Source organism: Rhincodon typus, chromosome 24 (assembly GCF_021869965.1).
Source record: "Rhincodon typus isolate 14 chromosome 24, sRhiTyp1.1, whole genome shotgun sequence".
Lineage (NCBI taxonomy): Eukaryota > Metazoa > Chordata > Chondrichthyes > Orectolobiformes > Rhincodontidae > Rhincodon > Rhincodon typus.
This window is the reverse complement of record NC_063355.1, coordinates 22,797,489-22,820,981: the sequence shown is the minus strand read 5'-3', so window position 1 is coordinate 22,820,981 and position 23,493 is coordinate 22,797,489. Positions and strand designations below refer to the sequence as shown.

The 23,493-nt window shown below is 37.9% G+C and overlaps 1 protein-coding gene across 4 annotated transcripts in view; it reads right to left on the bottom strand.

Moving 5' to 3' along the window:
* Positions 1 to 23,493, bottom strand: part of vps33a (VPS33A core subunit of CORVET and HOPS complexes) — a 35,815-nt gene that overhangs the window by 10,645 nt on the left and 1,677 nt on the right. For 3 of the 4 annotated variants that reach the window (XM_020530862.2, XM_048611473.1, XM_048611472.1), the window contains exons 2-11: positions 21,600 to 21,665; positions 20,395 to 20,522; positions 19,193 to 19,382; positions 15,812 to 15,928; positions 14,135 to 14,309; positions 9,282 to 9,475; positions 7,256 to 7,382; positions 6,841 to 6,908; positions 5,787 to 5,924; positions 530 to 667 (exon numbers count right to left, since the gene is read on the bottom strand). In XM_020530862.2, coding sequence (XP_020386451.2) covers positions 530 to 667; positions 5,787 to 5,924; positions 6,841 to 6,908; positions 7,256 to 7,382; positions 9,282 to 9,475; positions 14,135 to 14,309; positions 15,812 to 15,928; positions 19,193 to 19,382; positions 20,395 to 20,522; positions 21,600 to 21,665 — 1,341 coding nt within the window. Of the gene's footprint in view, positions 1 to 529; positions 668 to 5,786; positions 5,925 to 6,840; positions 6,909 to 7,255; positions 7,383 to 9,281; positions 9,476 to 14,134; positions 14,310 to 15,811; positions 15,929 to 19,192; positions 19,383 to 20,394; positions 20,523 to 21,599; positions 21,666 to 23,493 lie in introns of those variants that run through there. The other variant, XM_048611474.1, reaches the window with a different exon arrangement.

Sequence of the window (23,493 nt, the reverse complement as noted above, 5' to 3'; positions counted from 1 at the left end):
CCCATGAATGATATACCATCCTGTATTTCCATCCTGATGCATCTGATGAGCTTAAGCAATTTAAGAGAAGTCTGGAGTAAAAAGATTGGCAGAGACCAACAATGGGAAGTAATATTATTGCTCACCAAGCCTACAGGAAGTATGTTGCAAATTTGCACCAATTAATCTGCTAGTACAAAATGTGTTTAATTGTTAAATATAGGCCTCTTTATTAAGAATGAAACAAAAAGCTGTTGAATGTTTCACATGATAGCACAGTATATCAGAATTTTACATATTGATTTGCCTGTTGAAGCAAATAAAGCAATCTCATTTCCACGCATATGATCTGGGTGGTTTCCTCTATAGACTCATTCGGATACTAAGAATTCTGTGAAAAATAAAGGACTTACCCTTCATCAGTGTTACAGCATGGATAATTTCAATTTATTCAAAAACAAAGCAGTATATTAAATGTTAAGATTCTTATTTTTAACCCATTTAAGTTAACATTTGTTATTCACATTAAAGGAGGACTCAAACAACTAACCTGTTCATTGACGTCATCCATCCAAAGACGCAGTGTTTTTCTTATAGTTGGATAATTATTCCTGGTGCTAGTCTGAGGTTTCAGTAACCCAGCCTTTTCTAGGTTATTTAGGGTTAAAATGTGCTCATAACCATATGTCTGAAATATAAGACACAACACATTAATTTTTTCTTTGTTTCTTTGCATTACTAACGTCCCTTGTTTGAATCAAAACTGCAAAATTTCAAATGTTTATATCCCAAAACTGTACTTGGTGCACACCAGCAATAAATAAAAACTTATAACAGCATGTTTAAATGTTTTACACTTCTAAGTAATGATTTCTCCCGCAGCATCTTGTGCCACTGTTAGGTTGGTGGAAAGAGATGTGCACTCAATGGTGGCATAAATGGTGCTGTCTGCTGGGGCACAAAAATATGACTAGTTTATTAATAAGCAATTCTGGCTGAAAGAATGCAGCAGTATTTAACAACAGATAAATTGAGTAGTGGTGATTGGGTCACTCACTAACCTGTGGTTATTTTCACTCTACATTATACTTTTTGTTAATGTCGGCAGGAGGAACCATTGGATCCAACACCCAATTAAGACAGCACAACCTTGAATACAAGGATGGAGAAATCATAGAATCCCTACAGTGTGGAAACAGGCCCTTTGGCCGAACAAGTCCACACCAACCCTCAGACCCATCCCCCTATGACCCACCTAATCTACACATCCCTGAACAATACAGGCAATTTAGCATGGCCAATCCATCTACCCTGCACATCTTTGGACTTTGGGAGAAAACCGGAGCACCCGGCAGAAACCCACGCAGACAGTCGCCGGAGGGTGGAATCGAACCCAGGTCCCTGGCGCTGTGAGGCAGCAGTGCTAACCACTGTGCCACCATGCTACCCTACAGGATCATGGCTAATCATACCCACTTCCCTGCCTTTTCTACATAACCCTTGATTCCCCTACTGATCAAGAATCTCTCTCAGCTTTGGACACTGTCCAATAGCCTGTGGCAGGGAGTTCCAGCAACACGCAACCTTCAAAAGGTCCTCCTCATCTGTGTCTTAAATGGCACCCTTTCATTCTGAGACCATGTCCCCTAGTCCCAGACACCCATGAGGGAAACATCCTCTCAGCATTTACCTTGTCAAGCCCCTTAAAGATCCTGTGTGTCTCTAAACTCCAATGAGTAAAGTCCTAACCTGTTTAGCTTTTGCTCGTAAGACAATCCCTCCACACCGGAGGCCATCCTAGTGAACGTTCTCTGAACTGCCTCCAATGAAATATCAACTTTCCTTAGATGAGAGAACCAAAACTGCTCACTTTACTCCAGATGTGGTCTCACCGGCACCTGGTATAGTTGCAGTAAGACGTCCCTCACCAACACTTTTACAAATTCCAACCTTTGAGGATTACCGGGAGGAAACAAAACCACAAAAATAATGAACTGCCAGAAACAGCATTTGTATCACCTGCATGACCACAGCACTGATTTGCAATGGTAAACCCCCTCAAAACTAAGGGCTACAGATCAGAAACCCAAGTTCAATGATTTCAGCAAGAACAGGAAAGTAACATTCAACGGTCACTACTTTCTTTTAGTGTACCAGCATACACTTAAAAAGACACACAAAACTAGTTAATGCTTTACAATTCAGTATTGCTTTGGCAGTGTCAGGCTCAGGGCGCAGGGAGTGTGCCTTTTATTATCTTCCAAATGATGTGGGCATCACCAGTTGGACCAGCATTCGTTGCCAGTTGCCCTTAAGTACCTTTGACACTTGATATCTTGCATTATAATTAGCCAACTCCTTTAATACAAATTACAAGCAAGCACGACTCTAAAACTCCTGCCTCCACTTTAAGATTAATATTGATACAATACTTACTTCACTCCTCCTATATCGTGTCACACACTTATTCAAATTCTAACTTTCCTCCCATTCTGATAGAAAAGATTATGCAGGACAGTGCCCTCCACAGAGTAAAGTCGGCATAGTCCCAGAGGACCATACAGCTGCTCTCTCATTAGAAAGATGTGACTGGTGGTGAGCTTAATCTGAGGAGAGGGGGAAGTTGAGAAGGCTGGATCTTCGTGGTAAACTCAGCCGGTGCAGGAATTGAACCCGCACTACCGGTGTCACTCTGCATTACAAAGCAGCTGAAAGAGCTAACCAATTCCCCATACCCACAATTGACCAGCTAGTGGAGTAATCTAAAAGTAACTCATCCTTTGAGAAGAAAGCCAAGGAGTTTTCAGAAGGGTTATCAGTCTCTTATCATTGGAAATGACATGACTGTACTGCAGCCTGGTTCATTCATCTAACATTGGCCATGAAAATGTGATTGAAGAAATTATATTAAAAAAAAGAGTGTAGTTTATAACTTCATTGCCAAGGAGCAGCACTTACAATCATCACGCTTTATTGCCCCTTTGAAGTGCAACTGTACACATTTTCTCAGTTAGATCCTCTTTGGATTTGTACATTCCTTTGTGATGGTGTGGGTGGGGAGGGTTGGGAGGAGAAAGAAAAATGGTGGCAGTATAATTTGTACTGCATTCCCTTGAAATGTGATCACACAGTCTTTTGTTGCAGCTAATGATGCTTCTGTTCCTCAACAATGGCACATTAGGATGAAGGTCAAGTCTGATCAAAGGAACTCCAGAGGAAGGGCTTACAGTTTATGACCATAATCCTGGTGGAAGCAAGGTGTATGTCAGCAGAAAGTGGGTGGACCTTGAAAATTAAATCATTGACACCTATCGCAGCTAATTTTGGCAACATCACCAGATAATTCTCAGACTAAGTTACTCAGTTCATTTTAAATGGAAAATCAGGAACACTGCTGCTGAGCCATTGGTCCAAATTATCATATTTAAAGGAGAGAATGAAAGGCTGAAAAGCACGGGTGAATTTGAGAAAGTAATTATTACCTTTAAACCAGCCATACAGGCTCCACAAAAAAAGTTTCTGGCTACAGAAATGTACTTGTTCTGATTATGCATGGGAAATATGAAGGTGGTGGTTGAGAAATATACCTGCATTCTTTCAAATTAAGATTATGTTTTTCTCTCTTGCTTTATAGGCTACCTGCTGATATCCAATTGATAGGATAACTTTACATTATTCAGCTTTTGTCAACAAAACCCCAAACTGGTGAATACAAATAATCTGGAGTCATTCATCATTTTAAAGAAAGGGGTGATCTCTATGGTCGACAATTTATTTTTGCAATGTTTCCACATCTATAAAATTTGGGGCAAATTAAAGGCTCTTCTGCAGAAAATCAAGTTTTACCTACCAAATACGCCAGAGTAGTCTGTTTATTCAAAAATACAATGTATTTTCTTTAAAATAATTTATAAAAGCACTGGAGGAAGAGAATAAAAATTAAAGAGTGGCACCTAAAAGTTACAACTTTATAGACTCAAGCTCTTTCCTTTAGAGAAAACAAGGAGACCTGATCAGAGGTCTTTAAAATTATGAATGGGTTACAGGGCAGATGTGAAGAGATATGTTCAGAAGAGATTTACCAGGGTGCTACCGGGAATGCAGCATAGGAGTTCCAGGGATGATCTTACAGGACGTTTATAAAATCATGACAGGCATAGATAAGGTGAATAGCAAAGGTCTTTTCCCCAGGATGATGGAGTTTGAAACTAAGGGGCATTCTTTTAAAGTGAGAGAAGAAAGATTTAAAAGTAATGAGAGAGAGAACCTTTTTTTTAAAAAAAACAGAGAGTGGTTCATGTGGTGGAATGAACTTCCAGAGGAAGTGGTGGATGTGGGTATAGTTACAATGTTTAAAAGACATTTAGGCAAGTACTTGAATCGGAAATGCTTGGAGGGCTATAGGCCAAGACAAGTGGGGCTAGTTTAGTTTGGAATTATGGTCAGCATGGACGAGTTGGACCAAAAGAGTCATGCACCACGGAAACAGACCCATGAGGAGAGAATGCTTTTAAATTTGTATTCTTCCACAAATGAAAGACCATAAATAAAAGACAGTTAGTAATAAAACCAGAACAGCAAAAGGGACAAATATCTTTGCCAAGGGACTTGTTAGAAATAGGAGAATAAACACCAGCACTGAGAAATTGGATTGATTGCTCCATTTCTCTGCATTTGTTAAAACTAGTTCTAGATTTATTTTCTATTCCTTCTATGAAGGAAGTGATCATTTATAATCCATCTATAATTCCAATCTGTGGCATTAGTCAACAGAACAGAAATTCTTTGGTCTCTGTGACATTTTGATGCATGAATGTTTTGCAAAGAGCGTAGTTTTCCCAAACCAAACAATTCCATAGCCTGTATCTTCAAGCTAATGTAATAAACTCAAGTTGATTTTCATCTCCAGTCTAACTGTGGTGATAGAACTAATATTGATTACTGAGCTGTTGAAGATGCTTATGTATTGTGAAAGATCCGTCTTTAATTTGAAGGTCTTTTGATCCACAACTTTTCAAATATCTTTGTTTTACTTGTTTCAATCATTTAGTTTCATGACAGTGGTGAGACAGCATTCTTTAAAGACAAAGGACTGATGTAATAACATTGTTAGACTAATTAACAGTTTCCTCTGATTCCAAATGTGGTGTGATTTTGGTTACAGTAAATTATTTTCAGGGTTAAGTGCTGTAACTGCAACTTAACACTGAAGTAAAATAAATACATCTTATAGTACATAAAATTGAGCACAGCCTGAAATTTTTGACCTATCAATACATGGCTTTGTTCTACCCAAGAGAATTATCAGGACAATATGGTATCCCAGATTGTCCCAATCTGAAACTCTCAAAATTGACTTTCAATTTGTCCTGTAACACATCAACCCATTACGTTCACATATGAATTTTACAAACTTTGGATCTTGGCAGCATAGGTTAACCAAGCAAACTGCATTGTTGCTGAAAGGCTAACCAGCTGTGGGTTTTCAAAGAAGCCATTAATTGTAATGATCAAATATATTGGCGAACTCAGCAATTTTCTAAACATTGTAGTTATAATTGTTACTGTACCAGCATCCATTTATGATAAATCAAATTAAATAGCTAAAGTTATTTATAACGTGGGAACTTATACTTTCAGTCCAATATGCAATTTGGATTTGCAATAATTATCACATGTGCCTAAAAGAAATTTAAAAATAAATTTAAAAATTCAATTATACTGTGAATGAAATCAAGTGACTCTGAAATTTCAGCAGTCTTTACCTAAACAAACTACAAGTAGTAGATTAATTACTTTTGTCCAACCTGTAAAATCTCTCTCTTGTAATAGTCTAGGACTTTCTGTTTCAGGCCATTATTACATACTGACTGCATACAAACAAGTCGCAGAATATTTATCAGAGGTTCTTTTTGAGCAATGGAATCTTCAATGTAGCTGTTAACCTGTGAACAGAAAAGCAACATTTCCTTGAAGCAGTTCCACTTGCGCAAACTCAAGTCAACTATGATTATCACATTAGTTGACTGTCAGTTGGCTAGAAGCTAAAAATTGCAATCAACTTCACTATTTCTAACCAAATAGCCACTGAAGGCTCTCAATTTACCACCATTATAGAATTACCAGGGTCCATTTTTAACAATACCTTTCTGACTACCTGCAAATCAAAAATAAAACATTAAATTTTACCATCCCAACATATAACTCATGAGAATAATTCAGATAAATTTCTGCACGCTTATTGATACTGTATTTAAATTACTTCAGTGCTAAATGTTCCAAAATATCACAAAGACTTTTACTCCTATGTTTTAAATAATATAGTCTGTCTTCTAGTCAATAGTCGAACTAAAAACATGAATGGTACAGGACTTCTTTAAAATTCACTCACAGGATGAGTGTGATGCTGGCTTGGCCATCATTTATTGCCCATCCCTAATTGCCCAGTAGGCAGTTAAGAGTCAATCACATTGCTGTGGGTTTGGAGTCACACAGAGGCCAAACCAAGTAAGGATGGCAGCTTCCTTTCCGAAAGGACATTAGTGAACTAGATGGGTTTTTCCAACAATGAACAATGGTTTCATGGTCATCATTAGAGTCTTAATTCCAGACTTTTATTGAATTCAAATTCCACCATCTGCCGTGGCAGGATTAGAATCCAGGCCCCCAGAACATTACTTGGGTCTCGGGATTAACAGTCCAGCGATAATACCACTAGACCATCACTTCCCCTTCATTATAATTAATTATAGATTTAAATTAAAGAATAAATGAAATGGCAGTTGGCTAATACAGCTACTTGTTACAAGTGAAAGAAGAGAGTGTTAATAATTTCAAAAAGAACTATGGTTTTGTTATTACCTTGTCAGTATCAATCCCAGACATAAATTCTTGTTCCACAGTCAGCTTGTCAAAGAATGTTTCTGATGCTGAATGTAAACAATTATAGCAATTAAAAGACACCTACTCTTAGCAAGGCTGATTTATAATTTAGTTCATTTGATTAGGTATTTCAATACTTTTATATTCAGGAATGAAATCAATAAGTTCAGGAATCTAAGGAAATCAAGGGGGATAATGGATTCTTTGGGAACAAGTGGTCGAAGTTGAAAATCAACCATGATCCGACTGAATGGCAGAGCAGGCCTGAGGGGCTGCAGAGCCTATTCCTGCTCCCATTTCTCATCCTTTCAAAACCACTGCTATCTAGAAGCAAGGAGGAGATGGGGAATTTGAATGTTATACTTTTATATAAAGAAGTATTTCAGAGCTTTACCTGTAATGTCTTTGATGAGTTCAGCAATAGATGTATGATTAGCTAGCGAGGTTCTTGCTGCTTGCATGTGTGGAAGCTGGGACACAAACTGTTTGATTTCACCCACAGTTTTTGCATTATGTCTTTCCTGCAAGAAATGGTTCTGGCTTTAATAATTATGAACTAAATCTGAGACAACTATTTCAAATGAAAACAAACATCTGTACTTAGTATAAATACAGATTTCCTCTATTTGTGTATTTATTGTTTTTCTCATACTACGCCATTCCTTCCAAGAAAGCTACCTCTTCTTTGTGAGTGTGCCTCTATCACTAATGTAATAATCATTTAAGACCATCTATCTTCGGTGGTCTCTCTGCCTGTCCATGTGTATAATCTTCTTAAAAGCATATATTAGATTGAAATTTACTGTACAAGAAAATTACAACCAAGTTTCTGGATGGCACTTGGCTCTGTCCCAATACCAAAAGGAATTGGCAAAACTGTAATTTACCAATTAACATTAGCAAAAATATTCCACAATGTTTTAAACAGCCAAATAGTTTGATTTTACATGTACAGAAAATATGTCCACAGCTCTCACGTCTGTCCTGATTTCTGATTTGTAGCAGAATCAAATCTGAGAGGTATTGGTAGTCTTCATTATAGTTCCTGGCTGCACCTTGTGATTCCTGATACTGAACAAAGGAAGCATTATACTTTTAGTCTACTTAAGTGACAAATTGCAGACTAAAAATTATACACCATGTTCTTGTTTATAAAACCAATTGCAATATTAGCTCCTTTATGAATTTTAAATAACATGCATCTAGCTGACTGTTCTCACAATGGAAACATTGGTAGATTGAAGAAATTGGGCAAGTCCGAACACGGAGGTGTTAATGAACACTTAAAAATTGTGGAGGTGTAACTTCTGGTGTTAGAAATGTAATGGATTTTTTTTTCAGTTCCTAATGCCACATTCAATATCCATTTAAAATCAGATATGAGGGTACTTAATTGAAATATACATAAAATTTGTATACATTATGTCCATACACATGCACCTCCAATATATAAAACGTATATAATTTATTGACAATTAACAAACCAAAAGTTTTTGAAAAAACTTTTGAATGAATCTATTTTTGCCCAGGCAAGTTTCTAAATTTTAATTATAAAAAAAGGTCAGCTAATTGTCATATTCCTTTCCAGTCAAAAAATCATACAGCATGGAAACAGACCCATGCCAACATGTTCCCAAACTAAACTAGTCCCACCCGCCTGCATATGGCCCACATCCCTCCAAACCTTTCATGCACTTCTCCAAGTGTCTTTTAAACATTGTAATTCTACCTGCATCCACCACTTCCTCTGGCGATTCATTCCACCACTAAGCACTCTGTGTATAAAAAGTTGCCTCTCACATGCCTTTTAAAATCTTATTCCTCTCACCTTAAAAATATGCCCTGTAGCTTCAAACTCCCCCACTTTAGGGAAAAGACTTTTGCTATTCATTTTATCTACAGCCCTCTTGATTTTATAAACTTCTATAAAGGTCACCCCTCAACAACATACAATGCAGTGAAAAAACCCGAGCCTATTTTTATAACTCAAACCCTCCAATCCCAGCAACATCCTGGTAATTCTTTAGTAAACTGGAGACAGTTCAGAAATGTCCTTCCTATAACAGGGCAACTAGGACTGCACACAGTACTCCAGAAGAGGCCTCAGTGATTATAAAAAGGTAAAGTCACCATAGTCTTAACAGACCACAAGGCTGCTTTCTTACTGGAGACAGATGACTGGCCATGGTTTAACCTGAGGGTCACCACCAGAGGAAGTGGCTGAGAAGGAGTGTCCTTCATGATATCATAGGTTAGTGTGCAAATTGAACACACTATTGGCATCACTCAGCAGTGTAAATTAGCCATTTAGCCAACCAAGCTAACTGCTCTGACCTGCAGATATGTTTCACCTAACTGTTTTGGAAACACAATCTATACCCCTGAACAGACAGCCAATTTCAGTCTGAAGAAAGAATTACCTCAAATGCAGCAGATATGAACTTGGCTTTTTTACTGAGGACTGAACCAACTGCATTGAAATTTTTATCCCTGATTTCTGCATAGAGTTCTTCAGCAGAGTTTAACTGTAGCTTCTTAGGTTCATTGGAAAGATCTCGGCCACTTTCAGTTTGCTTTTTAGGTGCAAATTTCTCAGGAGGCAGCTTTACATGCGCTGAAAAACAGAATGATTACAAACTCAAACCTAAGCAGCATGAAAATGATACATCTTTGTCAAGTGCAATTCCACATTTCTGCATTTTTAAAAGACAACTGACTAATTTGGGTTAGAGTAAGGATGGGAAGAGTGCAAAATGAGGACTCTCAGACCTATTCAAGAAACAATAGTTGGAGAGCACACATAGTAGTGGGAGATACTGAACCAGACCATTTGAATCTTGTTGTTAATTGGACCATGAGATGAGTTTTCAACAACGTAAACAAGCCATCACCAAGGCCATCAATTTCCACCTCCATAACATTTCTTGACACTCCTTTGTTTCAGTTTACTAGCTGCTGGGATCTTCATCCACACCTTTTCAAACTCTAATATGATTATTCCAACACTTGCTCAGCCAGTTTCCCATTTTCTACTCTACATTAACTGCAGCTCATCTTAAACTTCACTACCCATATTTTACTTCACACTAAGATCATTCATAGATCATCTCACATGCTTGTTAATCTAAATTGAATACCAGTCTGTGACAAATTAAAAATTTTCATCCTTGTTTGAATTGAAGTTGAGACCATTAAAAGTCCATGGCCTCACTCCTTCCTATTTCTGTAGTCTCCACCAATCCTTCAAGCTTCCAAGATCTCTGCACTCCTGTACTTCTGGCATCTTGCCCATTCCCACTGTTAATCACTTCAACAACAGATGTCCCTTCAGTTGTCTAGATTCCCACTCTAAATCTCTCTATATATCTCCTTAAAACCTTCTCTTCTGACCATGATATACTTCTGACTAATATATACTATGTAGTTTGATGTGAAATCTTTTGAAATGTTTCACAACAGCAAAAATGTTATACAAAATGCAAGTTGTTATTGTACATCTCTGCACATATCAATGAAGTTTTATCCATTTTAACCAAGAAATCTGTTTTTAAAAAGCATTAATTACATATTAATAAAGCACAGAAGAAATATAAATTAAATTGTCCAGGCATATATAAAAACATTCCACAGTAAACTGATATTTTGCCAGAATTGTAAGGGGCACTTCATCACAACAAACAATGAATGATGACAAACAGATCTACACACAACATTATAAAGAACAAGGGATCATATCATGTCACACAGATTGAACCATTTCTGTTTTTAAATAGGCTAGTTTTTGCATTGAAAATAAAATCTAGATATTTTCCATTAGGCAAAACAAAGTGGGTGATAATTACATAACTGGATATTTTCATTTGAGCAGAACTTGTCAGTGACATCTTGCATTTCCATCCCTGAGCCTCCATTAACATCATTCAAGGACATAGCTTAAGGCCAAAAGTGCTGATGGGAGGTAGTAATTTGTTGAATTGCTTGTTGAGAACAAAATTTTTGTCTCACTGACTGAACACATCGTATTGCACCTAACACAGCAAAACAAGCTACTGGAAAGAATGTCATCTTTGAACAGTCATAGTTATTTGCAATCAATAGTTGGATTTATTCTGCTCTACTGGAGACAAGGTGCACTTAAGTGAACATCGTAACAAAATATCTCCAGGATCTCTAAACAACTTACTTCCATCCATGGATCAGAATAGGTCGCAGAAACTCAAAAAGTTCCAAATCACACTAATTTCCTCTTGGAGGTTTCTTCATTTGAATGTACTTGAATGATCAAAGTATTCTATTAGGGAGTGTTTTTCAGAATGTATTTATTTTGGTTTTAAAACAAAGAACTACATATGCTGGAGATCTGAAATAAAATCGAAGTGCTGGGGAAACTCACCAGCTGTGGAGACAGACAGACTCTGTGGAGAGAAGAACAGAGGTATTCTGGTGTTTGAACACAAGCAGCATTTCTGATTTGTTGAAGCTTAAAGCCTTTCTAACTGAGTAATAATAGATTATTCTGTACTACTGCCAAGATTGATTCAGGGTGGGCTTAAAAGTTGACAAATCTCCAGGATTGGATGAAATGTATCCCGTGTTGTTGAGTGAGGCAAGCGACGAAGTAGCAGGGGAGCTTGCAAAAGTTTTCAATTCCTGTAACTTGACTGTGGTCATTCATTATGAGAGAGTCTAAACAGTGAGCATCAGCAGGCTATTCACTTAGGGTCGAAATAGCACCAGTTCCAACTGCAGTGTCATCCACACATCGCTTGCAAGAATTGCTCAACTAACTGCAAAGAGCAGGAACCCGTGTTTATTTAGAGATAAGAAGGTTCATTGTATCCTTGTTAACACCGGATATGACAAGTTAACTCAATGACTGAATCTGGAACATTCTTTGTCTCAATGGCTCAGCAACACTTTGCAGTGAATTTATCCCAGAGTCAACAGAATATCTTCAACCAGAATGTGGGCTTGCAAGATTCTACAGTCATAGAGTCACAGAGATATACAGCACAGAAACATACCCTTTGGTCCAAGTCATCCATGCTGACTAGATATCCTAAATTAATCTAGTCCCATTTGCCAGCATTTGGCCCATATCCCTCGAAACCCTTCCTATTCACAAGCAGTCCAGATACTTTTTAAATGTTGTAATGGTACCAGCCTCCACCACTTCCTCTGGTAGCTCATTCCATACACATCCCACCCCACCCTCTGTGTGAAAATGTTGCCCCTCTCTTTTTCCCCCTTACATGAAATCTATGCCCTCTAGTTTTGGACTCCTCCATGCCAGGGCACAGGCCTTGTCTATTTACCCTATCCATGCCCCTCACGATATTAAAAGCCTCAATAAGGTCACTTCTCAGCCTCTGACACTCTACGGAAAGTAGCCCCAGCCTATTCAGCCTGTCGCTTTAGCTCAAAGCCTCCAACCCTGGCAACGTTCTTGTAAATCTTTTTGGATCCCTTTCAAGTTTCACAACATCCTTCCTATAGCAGGGAGACCAGAATTAAATGCAGTATTCCAATGGTGGCCTAACCAATGGGGAACAGATTGAACACCCTACAGCCACAACATGGCCTCCCAACTCCTATATTCAATGCACTGACCAATAAAGGCAAGCATACCAAATGCCTTCTTCACTATCCTGTCTACCTGCGACTCCACTTTCAAGGAACTATGAACTTGCACCCCAAGGTCTCTTTGTTCAGCATCACTCCCCAGGACCTTACCATTAAGTGTGCAAGGTCTACCCTGATTTGTCTTTCCAAAATGGAGCACCTCATTTATCTAAATTAAACTCCATCAGCCACCCCGAGCTATTGGGCCATTGGCCATTCTGAGAAAAATTTCTTCGCTGTCCACTACACCTCCAATTTTGGTGTCATCTGCAAACTCACTAAGGTTCAATGAAGTTTGATTAAATCGAGTGACAACAAAATTAAATATCACCTCTGTCTAAAAACTGTTATGATCCTAGACTAGACTGCTAAATTTATGTTCTGACCTACTGGGAGCCAGTAGCTTAGTTTAAAACGGAGAGATTCAGGGGACTCACTAAAGCCATAAAAATTCCATGGTTTTGAAAAAAAAATTTTACTATTAGAACAGTTGTACAACCTACATACGTGGATAACTTATTTCTAACATCTAGAATTAATATGTGGTTACTATGGGGAACAGATTGAACACCCTACAGCACATATCAAATAACAAATACACAATCAGGACAGATCCCCATTGATTTCTTTGCAATTCCCTAAAAACCTCAACAACATGGTTGGTCATCAACTCTCAGTAAACTTCAAAAGTGATCAGAATTCTTCACTTTTGCCAATATGGCTTTGAAATCTTTGTTCAAGAGCTGCTTTGTCACAGACTGCCTCAGCAAGAGCCTTTGTTCTGGTCAATCACCCTTCTTCACTGGGTCTAAGCTCCCCTGAACACAAACAGCACACCAGTATGCATTCACAAACTTAGCTTCAGCTCTCATGCTAAATCTACTTGAGCTTTTCCCCCTCAAGCTCCAGCCTTGATAAGTGGTATACAGCAAATACTAGCTGTGGACATTTCAGCAGCCCCCTCTTCTGCTGTACTGACAGATTAATACTCACAGATTGCTTCCGAATCCCTCACTGCTTCATCTGTACCACAGCCAGTGACCTTCCCACTTTCTCAGCTCCTCAGGTCATCAGAGTCCTGACTCGGACACACAGCCCCAGAGCAGTTCCTTAAACATCTTCCCGAGTAACAGCACAGAACCAGCCAACACTCTGACTCCTCACCGAGTCCCCTGCACAAAATCTGTGTGTAATTCAGCAGTTTTCCCAGCAGCATTGCTAACTGCAACACTTCTAGTGGAGTCTACACCTCTCTCCTACAAATGTATCCTTTGAACTCCTCTTCAGTAATTCCCCCAAACTGTTCGAAGTGATCTATTGAAAGCTTTGCAATAAGATCCTTCCCCATTGTTGGGCAAAACTGAAACAAGCAACTCTTGGAACTATATACTCCATAAATTCCAATTGCCAGTTATAGATTTCCATCTTGTTCAGTACAAAAAGGATACAAACAGTGAATTTCATCACAATTTTCAGAAATTTAGTGTCTATTAAGGATGCAAGATGCATGCAAGAATTTTTAAACACTTGGAGTCCAAATACTTTACATGCTATTATCTGTTAAATCTTTTGCAACAGCTGAGGAATGAAATGCTAATTAGTTGTCAATTATAAGTGCAGGAGCATTTGCAGTCTTTTTTTAAGAACTTACTATTTTGAATTTCATATATTTCATCAATAAGTCCTTCATAGGTCAGTTGCGTTGCCAGGGGCGTTAACAAGTCAACATTTCGGTCAAGTAACAGGAGTTTATCGAACACAGGTAAAATCTGGTTCTGCGTCCCAGCAAATTCTCTCTTCATTCTTAGTATCATATTTGCCACAAGCTGTGAAGAAACAATAAGGGTTAAAATAATGAAACTGACTGTTTGAGCCAAAACTTCATATTACACACCTTCCTTCCTTAACAGATTCCCCAGCTTACTACCAGCCATTGGGATCACATTTGTCTCCAAAATGACAATAAAGACAAATTTCAAACGGGACAGTCAAAGCCAATGGCAGCAGGTTGCAAACCAGGAACAACAAACCATGTGGAAACAGGACTTTATGAAATACCAACTGCAGCAGATTGGGCAAGCTTCAAATAACAGACCGCCTGCAGCTTGGGAAAGAGAGGGAAGGTGACTGCTGTTGGGAGGAACATAGGCCTAGATATTCTGATCAGGGTCAGAAATATACCCATATACCTTTAGATGTCTCCAGCACGGGAGATTCTTGGATAAGGGTTACCTGTTACAAACCCACTTACGAATTCACAAATCTAGCAGTGAAGAAAATCTTTGTAGAAACCATGCCCACTTTTGCAGCAGTAAGTTGCTGTGTCCTGTGACTTAGATGTCCAGCTGTACAACCAGACACTTTGACAGCTCCAGTGAAAAGCCCACAAGTGAGAGGTAGTGTGCCAGGTAGGATAACATGCTGGGGTGCCCCATAAATGAATGTGTGGTTAGGTTCAATTGGCAGTCAGGTTCAGCAGAGCTTTATTTTTCTTAAAGGTGGCGGGGTGGGGGGGGAAAGAGATGGATGGTGGTGAGAAAGAAGTCAGGCTGGCAGATGTCACTCCAGCTCAAGGGTCGGGGCATTTTGACAGATCGGAAGGAATGTCAGCTCTGGGGGCTGTCAGGGTGGGATCTCATACTGGTAGTGGGGAGTGAATGGTTGGGGTTCTGGTTGAGAGGGTCACTGCCTTGTTGTGAGGAGTCATAATTGGGAGAGGCAAGTTGTGGGTTCAGTTTAATACAGTTACCACAGAGTAAGAGTAGATTTTTACTTCTCTAACTTTTCCTGAGTAAATATTAAGCTTAATTGAGTTGGAACTCTCTGATTTCCCACAGGGTCTGTTGTGTCAGGGATTCCACGTGGTCCTGACACACAATTCCACTGTACAGTGTTTCAACAACTTTCTGAACATCTGTTCAGAGCCAACTCCAAGCCTGTTTCCTGAAAACTCATGAATGGACCTTTCGTAAGTCTCACTGCAAGATACATTCTCTCATTCCTGTGAATGAACAGTACTTTCCTTAGCAGTCATATTCAAAAGGGACCCGAGAGGCAGCTTTTTCCACACAGAGGGTGGTTTGTATGTGGAATGAACTGCCAGAGGAAGTGGTAAATGCAGTTACAGTTACAACATTTAAGAGATATTTAGATAGGTACACAAATAGGAAAGATTTAGAAAGATATGGACCAAGTGCAGGCAAATGGGACTAAGTTTGGGAAACTTGGTTGGCATGGACAAGTTGGACTGAAGGGTCTGTTTCTGTGCTCTGTGACTCTATGACAAGAAAGAGCATGAAATTATCCATCCAAAAGAGTTTGAACGTACCCGTGCACATTCACCCTTCCCAAATATCTGTGGAATGGTTCCATACAAAGCTTGCAGAGTCATCAGTCCTTTGGCAACATTGAATAAGACGGTCTGGTCATTTTCTAGATAACACTCCTATTTGCAAATATAAAAAAATGTTAAGAGCCTTGCTTTACACAAAGAATTTTAACAATAAATCAGATTAGCTATTTGTGCATGAGTCCATCTGTTTCACTGGGCTCCTGGAAACATTATAAACTTACTTTTTAACATTAAAAGGAAAGAAGTGGTCCCATTTGTAAATGTACCGATACACCAAACATTGTAAAATGTTAGCGTAGTACGCATTGCAAATTATTAAAATGTACATTATCAAATGTCTAAGACAATGTGAGAACATTAGGTTCCCAAGGAAAGCTCGGAAGACATGGATGGTAGATTTTGAATCTGAACACTAACTGTCCATATAGCTTGAAGACAGATATGGTACATGTTTCTGTTCATCCATGGATCATAGCAGATCTGAGGATATCATCAGAAGAAGTGGTCCTGGAGCAATATGCACCAACTCTAGTTAGTGTCTAGGTTTTTCCACTTCTCCCAAAAAAAAAGTCAAAATAAAAATATCGTTTTTCCCCTCCTGCTTCTCCCTAGCATGGTAATGCATGATACAAATAATTCTGTAAACACAATGGGTCTTCTGACACCTCACCACCAACTATTAATTCATGTATGTGTACACAGTGTTGGCAGGTTACTCAATCAGGTACACTGCCTTTAGTTTTAACAAAGGGTTAACATTCTAGACATTAGAAATTTCATCAACTCTCAAAAGGCAACTTATTAAAAACAGCAACTGGGGCCTTCTTATGGCATAGTAGTGGTAATGGTCCTACCCATGAACTGGGAGGCCTGGGTTCAAATCCCACCTGCTTCTGAGCTGCATAATAACATCTCTGAACAGGTCGATTGGAAAAGTAGTTCAATAAGCAGCTAAAGTCAAGCGCAACTTTATCACACTTCAGCATGAGTGGTTAATATAACAGCTGGCCCTTTGTACTTCTTAACTGTACTGTCAGTAAAGCTCTAGCTTATTTAGAAAACAAATCCACTTGTCCAGCTGCTGTAAATAAGAGTGAAAACCAAGCAGGAAAATGCTACAAAGATGGAATAAATTGTAAAACTGGAAGCCTTGGATATATTATGGGAGAATTCAAAGAACAAATTACTAATTTAATTGCTACAAGAAAAATCCATTGCAAACTTTGAAAGCGAGAAGGAACTGCAACACTGGGCAAATAATTTTGTGTGTTTATACATCTTTCTTGAAATTATATTAATCTAAATTTTGAGATTTAGTAGTGATGAACACTGAAAAGTTCAGCACTGCTGACATACGGAAAAATACTGGTGCAGACTCTCAAGAGTCAAACATTGGGCTCTAATCTTGAACTGTTGTTTGACCTTCAAAAGCTGCTTCTATCAAGAGGACAGTACCCTGCCACACTATCAATTCCCCAGTGTTTAAATGTTTAGTTTAGGTTGCATTAACAATTCTAAAGAAACAATAAAATGCTGAATGCATGCACTAACTCATGGTGTTCTGCCGACACTGTTTTCTAGGTACTCATTACTTTGAGCTCTGGACACTGCTCAGCCAATTCTTCTCCTCTTGTGCCCTGTGTTTCTGAACTAAAGGAAGAAAGAAAAGTGTCTACCTTTGTTGAAAAATTAGTGCAAATTGTAACTTGGCAGTAAAATTCAGCTTGAGTGATTATAAATGCTTTGTACGAATAATCAGAAAATGGCTGATATAAATAATATATTCTGTAAAAAAAAAGTGTTGAAATTAGCACAATTTTTACACCCTATTCAATCATGTTGGTTTCAAGTATGAATTCTAATCATGATTGCAAAGTTATTGCATGAAAGACAAACTTCAAAACTACAAGCAAATAAAGTATTGATATTCAGTATATTGCCATATTTAAGTAGTGGTCAAATAAAAATAAAATCATTCTTAAAGAACAGTATACTTTTAAAGCATGTAAGTGTATTTAAACCTCAGAAGTTTAAAATTCAGATGTTAAACCATTCATAGCAAATGTAGCAATGATGTTTATTTAACATGGGAGAGCTGATTTCTCAGAAACCATTTTGCATTTTCAGTTCCCAAAAGGAATAATTGGTTCATGTTGCTCTAGAGATATAACTATGGAAACTTTCTACTCAGTTTAACAAATAATTACGAAGAATAATTTCTATTTGGGATCAAAGCGTACAACTTGGACAGTGAAGTCCCTGGCAGATCTCAAGTAGAAGGATTACAAATGTTGTACTTGTTTTCTGAAAGCACTGTATCTTAGTGGTATAATAAGAATTATAAATCCTAGTTTTTGCTTTTTCTACATGGTTGAGGATTTGGTGAAGGGGACGTGGGGAAGATGGTTTCAGGTGCAGTTCCAGTCCAGAAAGAGGGAGATAGATTTGTGTGCTACTCATGAGGGGGGGTGGGGAGGGGTGCAGAATTCACTTTATGGAAACAAGAACAGAAATTGCTGGACCAACAGCAGGTCTGGCAGCATTTGTGGACAGAAAGCAAAGTTTACAGTTCACGTCCAGTGACCCTTTTTCAGAACTGATTTTGTTTGTGTTTTCTGATTTCCAACATACACAGTTCTTTGCGTCTTTTTTTAAACAGAAATACTGTTTATTCTTTTCTCTCATTGTTTTATGTATTTCAAGTTACAGGATTCAATGAGGACCCAGAACAATTGTTCAAAATCAAAGCAATATGTCCAAGATGACCCCAGAGGCAGTGAAAGTTTGTTGAAGTATTTAAAAGTTTCAAACTGTTTAAAATTATTTAAAATCATAATACTTTCTTGTTTTTGAGCTGAAGACTGACCTAAGGGAACATGTTTTCAGCTGAAAGTCATTAGGGGGCACAGCTTCACCTCAGAACATACCTTGCTGGTTGTCTCAACTGGAGACCATGCTGCAGCAAGAAGGTGAAATCACACTGCATTCAACAAACTACTTCTCAGAACAGTCAGTGGCTCATGACCCAGTTTCAGCACTAACTGCAAAATCTGGGTCTTCGACTCCTGACTTTTGCACCTAATTTTGTACATTAGGTTCAAGTGCTAAATTCCATCCTGATGGGCATCACAACTGAACCCAATAGCAATGACCACTGTACAGAGTGCATATATTACCACGTGATGCAATCAGAAGCCATTCAGAACACACTGTGGAACATATAACTGGTTTATCCAATGAAGTAAACAATACAAAAAGCCTAAATTGCAACAAGTTCATTTTGAGAGAGATCTGTTTGTGCAACACTTAAGGTAAAACTTGAGACATTGCAACGGAAAGGAGGTGATAACCAATTACCCTAAATGCACTTTCAGCTTCCATGGACATTAGATCACTATCAAATGGAATCAAATCCAGGCTGTACTCCTCTATATGGGTGAAGTGGACCAATAATCCTTGTTCTTTTAGTCGCTGTTCACAAAGGAGACTTCGACGTGGCAGGAACAGAATATGGAAATCTCTGTGAGGACCATGATGTTTGTGTTCACTAAAATAAAAAAAATTAAGATTTAATGCCTCCAGGTAATACTTCACACCATTCAGAGCCAAACTAAGCTGAATTTCAAGTCCCATTTCTACCATTCTGGTTTCATATTCTTATTTTCCTGTGGCAAGTGATTGTGCCTTACCAGTTACCTTAAAAAAAGATTAATTACATCTAGGGATATTTAATCCAGGCTCAAATCAAAAAGGGTGCTGAAATACAGTACTCGTATCATTGCTTAGAGTATGTAAACTTAGTCTGTTGTGTGCCTAATCTGAAGAAGGGTCCAGACCCGAAAAGTCAGCTTTCCTGCTCGGCCTGCTGTGTTCATCCAGCTCTACACCTTATTATCTCAGATTCTCCAGCATTGGCAGTTTCTACTATCTCTAATATTAAAACATATGTGCAGATATCTTTCTAAACACAGCAAATGAGTTCAGCTCTTATTCTCTAGTTTTCATACCTTACAATCATTGAATAAGTGATTACCCTAAAACTTTGGGTATTCAGTTAGAAACTAAAAGATGGTCATTCAGTTACAGCAGCATCAGTAACAATAATTTAATCACTATTACACCAGTATTTAAACCAGACAAAGTGATTATTTTCCAGGTCTTTTTTCTAGTAATGGAAAAAGTTCATATGCCAGCAGTTCCAACAACTGACTAAAGTATTCAACTTGATAAAAGGGCAGAAACAGATATTTTCCTTTCAGATGCAGCATCTCCTAGAGAGGTGCACAATGCACTGAAAAAGCAGCCAGGATGCATGCTATCTGGTATTTGTTGATATCTTTATGTAACAAAAAATTTTGAAATGACTGGCTTATAGAGTTAACTGTCAAATCTGACAGAAAACAACCAAAACAGTTTAAACATTTGTCCTTGGCTGCAGAGAGATCGGACCACCAATCTGGAGCAGAGTACTCATTTTAACATCTTACACTAACTGACAGAGAAACAATATGAAAAATTCTAAATAAAAGATAATCAGTTTAAAACTTAAGATCACATACCAACGAATATTATCAGCAATAATGTCCATTAATTCCAGTCTAGGCCTCACAAAGAAAATTATGTTTTTGACTTCAGCTGGAGGTATACGCCCTTCCTTCAGGGTAAACATTTTATCAACTTCATGTTCCTGAAAGATTGTTAAACATTACTATTACTGTAAGTATCATAACCCTCAAGATTGAAGAGAAAAGCTGCATCAAATACCTTGGAAAAACAGACCAATTCTTAAAATCCTGTAAATAAATCTGTTCAGAGGTGGATATTACTTTAAAAATTCAAGATTTTTGTTAGAAAGAGAAAATGTTACACACCCAAACAAACAGGTTCTCAGAATTACTCAAATATTTAGTAGCACTGTTATCTTCATAGCAAAACATACAATCTGCTGAAACTATGTTTCAAAATAAGTTCCTGCAACGCTGAACATTCCTTAGTTATTCCAAATTGTCCATTTTATAGAAAACATGTCATCTATGCAAAATTTACATTATAGAGTGAAGACAGGTTAGCTTCCAATCTCAATTAACTACCTCGATAATGAATTTTCTTTGGAAGATAAGTCAAGAAAATGTAAAGAAATTTTATTTCTTAGCATAAAACATATCAATGAGTTTGTTGATTTGCTTGCCAAGCTGGCTTGATTTTGCTCAGACATTTCGTCACTACGCTAGGTGACATCATCAGTGGAGCCTCTGGTGAAGTGGTGTCGTTCTACTCTGCTTGGAATTTATATGGCACTCACCATCATGGTGAGTACTGTCATTTCCGGTTTTGATCTGTATGGGTTTGTGTATGGGGTCCAATTCTGTATGTTTGTTGAATGAAGTATGAGTGGAGAACCATGCCTCTAGGAATTCCCGTGGGAGTCTATGTTTGGCTTGGGACAAAGTAAGCCAAAGTACAGAATTGGACCCCATATACAAACCCATACAGATCAAAACCGGAAATGACACTACTCACCATAACGGACCGGACAGTATAAATTCCAAGCGGAGTAGAATAACATCACTTCAGTGGAGGCTCCACTGATGATGTCACCTAGCATGTTGAGAAATGTCTGAACAAAAACAAGCCAGCCCGGTGAACAAGTCAACAACCTCATCCACAACCCGAGCTACAGATCTTTGCCAAAACTTTAAAAGACATATCAATATTGGTCATTCAAATTGCCCAAAACGTAGCAAACAAACAAGCAGTCATTTACCTTTAATAGGGAATATTGAGCAATCAATCCAAATGGTCCAGTAAGATACTCATCCCAAACTATTGCCTGTGTGAGAAAAACAGACAGCTCACCAAACGCCAGAAAGTCACAAGGTCCAGGAATCTCAAATGGTCTTGTACCTGCACTTGGAGCATAGAGATAAACCACCTCCAACAATATTCAGCTATCAGTAACTTAGGAAGTAGAGAAAACAGACATTTAAAGTGTAAACTCATTCCTATTTTTAAAAATTTAAAAATTTTCAGGACGTTAGGATGTAGGCATTGATGGCAAGATTAACATTTACTGCCCATCCTTAGGCGATTTGCAAAGTGATTTGAAAAAAAAACAAGTGCTTTTCTAGACCATTTTGAAAGGACATTGAAAAGTTAACCACAATGGTGTAGTACTGGACTAAGACGTAGGCCAGATCAGGTTAAGACAGCAGGATTCTTTCCCCGAAAGGACACTGTGAATTAGCCTTGATTTAAAATTATGAAGTATCAAAAATCTTTTGAACATTACACCTCTGAAATCAGGATAAAAATGTTGAGTTCTTGTACTTTGCACACTAGGACATCTGATACAAATGCAAAGTTTTACAGGCTAAGCAAAGGAGGTCAAATAAGGCAACTGTACAGTTTACACATGATTCTCACAAAAACTATTTTATCATTATTTCCAGTTTAAAGAATGAGAAGCATGAGGAAACAACTATATTTTAAGAATACCAAAAAATACCATATTGTACTATGTTCCAATATCCTTCATTATTAAGCTAATTTTTGGAATCTTGTAGCAAGAAATGTTCCAAATTTTTAGAATATTGTTAGACCACTCAACAACCAAAAAGGCAAAGAGACATCTTAAGGGGTCGTTGTGTCATTTCTTATTTCAGCTCCTTTGTTTTCTGAACTATTTAAAAGCATTCTAACTTGCAGTTATAGAAAAATAATTACCATCTGAACAAACAGAGGTATTATGCCATACTTGTTAAAAGTAATGTCATGTGAGACAAAAAGTGCGATTACACTAGATTTTTATCTACCTGAAAAGATAAAGTTAACAGGTTGTTCTGATATTCAATACAATAAAGATTGACTGTGACTGGAAATAAACAGAATTTTAAGAAAGTGGCATAAAGGAAAAGAGAGATATTGCAATACTAAATATTAAACCATATGACTTCGCTCATACTTTTGAATTAAAATGTAAGGACTCTTTAGGCTTGGAAAGCTTATAGTGCTATATTCAATGAACCTGACACCACCCATTAGGTGAGCACTTTAAGATTTCACAAATATATCCATCATCTCTGTAGGTGTAAAGATGTCAATTAAGATTGAATCATTGACAAAATTTATTTCTGCTCTGAAGTAATGTGAGCATGACTAAATTAATAACAAGTCGTAGTGACATAAATGAACATACTGTGTTGCAACACTGTAACTAGAGAAAAATCAATTTACAGATACTGGAACTTTAGCACAGTAGAAATGTCATGGCACTTTACAGTAGCAAAACAAAAACCAAACACAAACAGATGACTGCCAATAACTTCCATTCAATCTACAAACCTAACCATGAGCTTCCAGTCATTTGCCATTTTAATTCTCCCACTTTGACCTTTCAATCCTGGACCACCAACACTGTCCTATACAGTTCAAATGCTTCTCATCTTTTAGTTAGCCACTTTACAATTTTCCGAATTCAATACTTAAGTTCAATGATTTCAAATCATAAGCACAACTCGATAATTTTTTAAGACAGATGCTGCTATTGGTTTTGCTGCTGACATATACAGCTCCGTTACCTCACGTTGTGCTTATTTACTTGTCCCGCTAACACTCACTTTTGCTCTGTACCATTATTGCACATCCTTTACCAGTCCTGC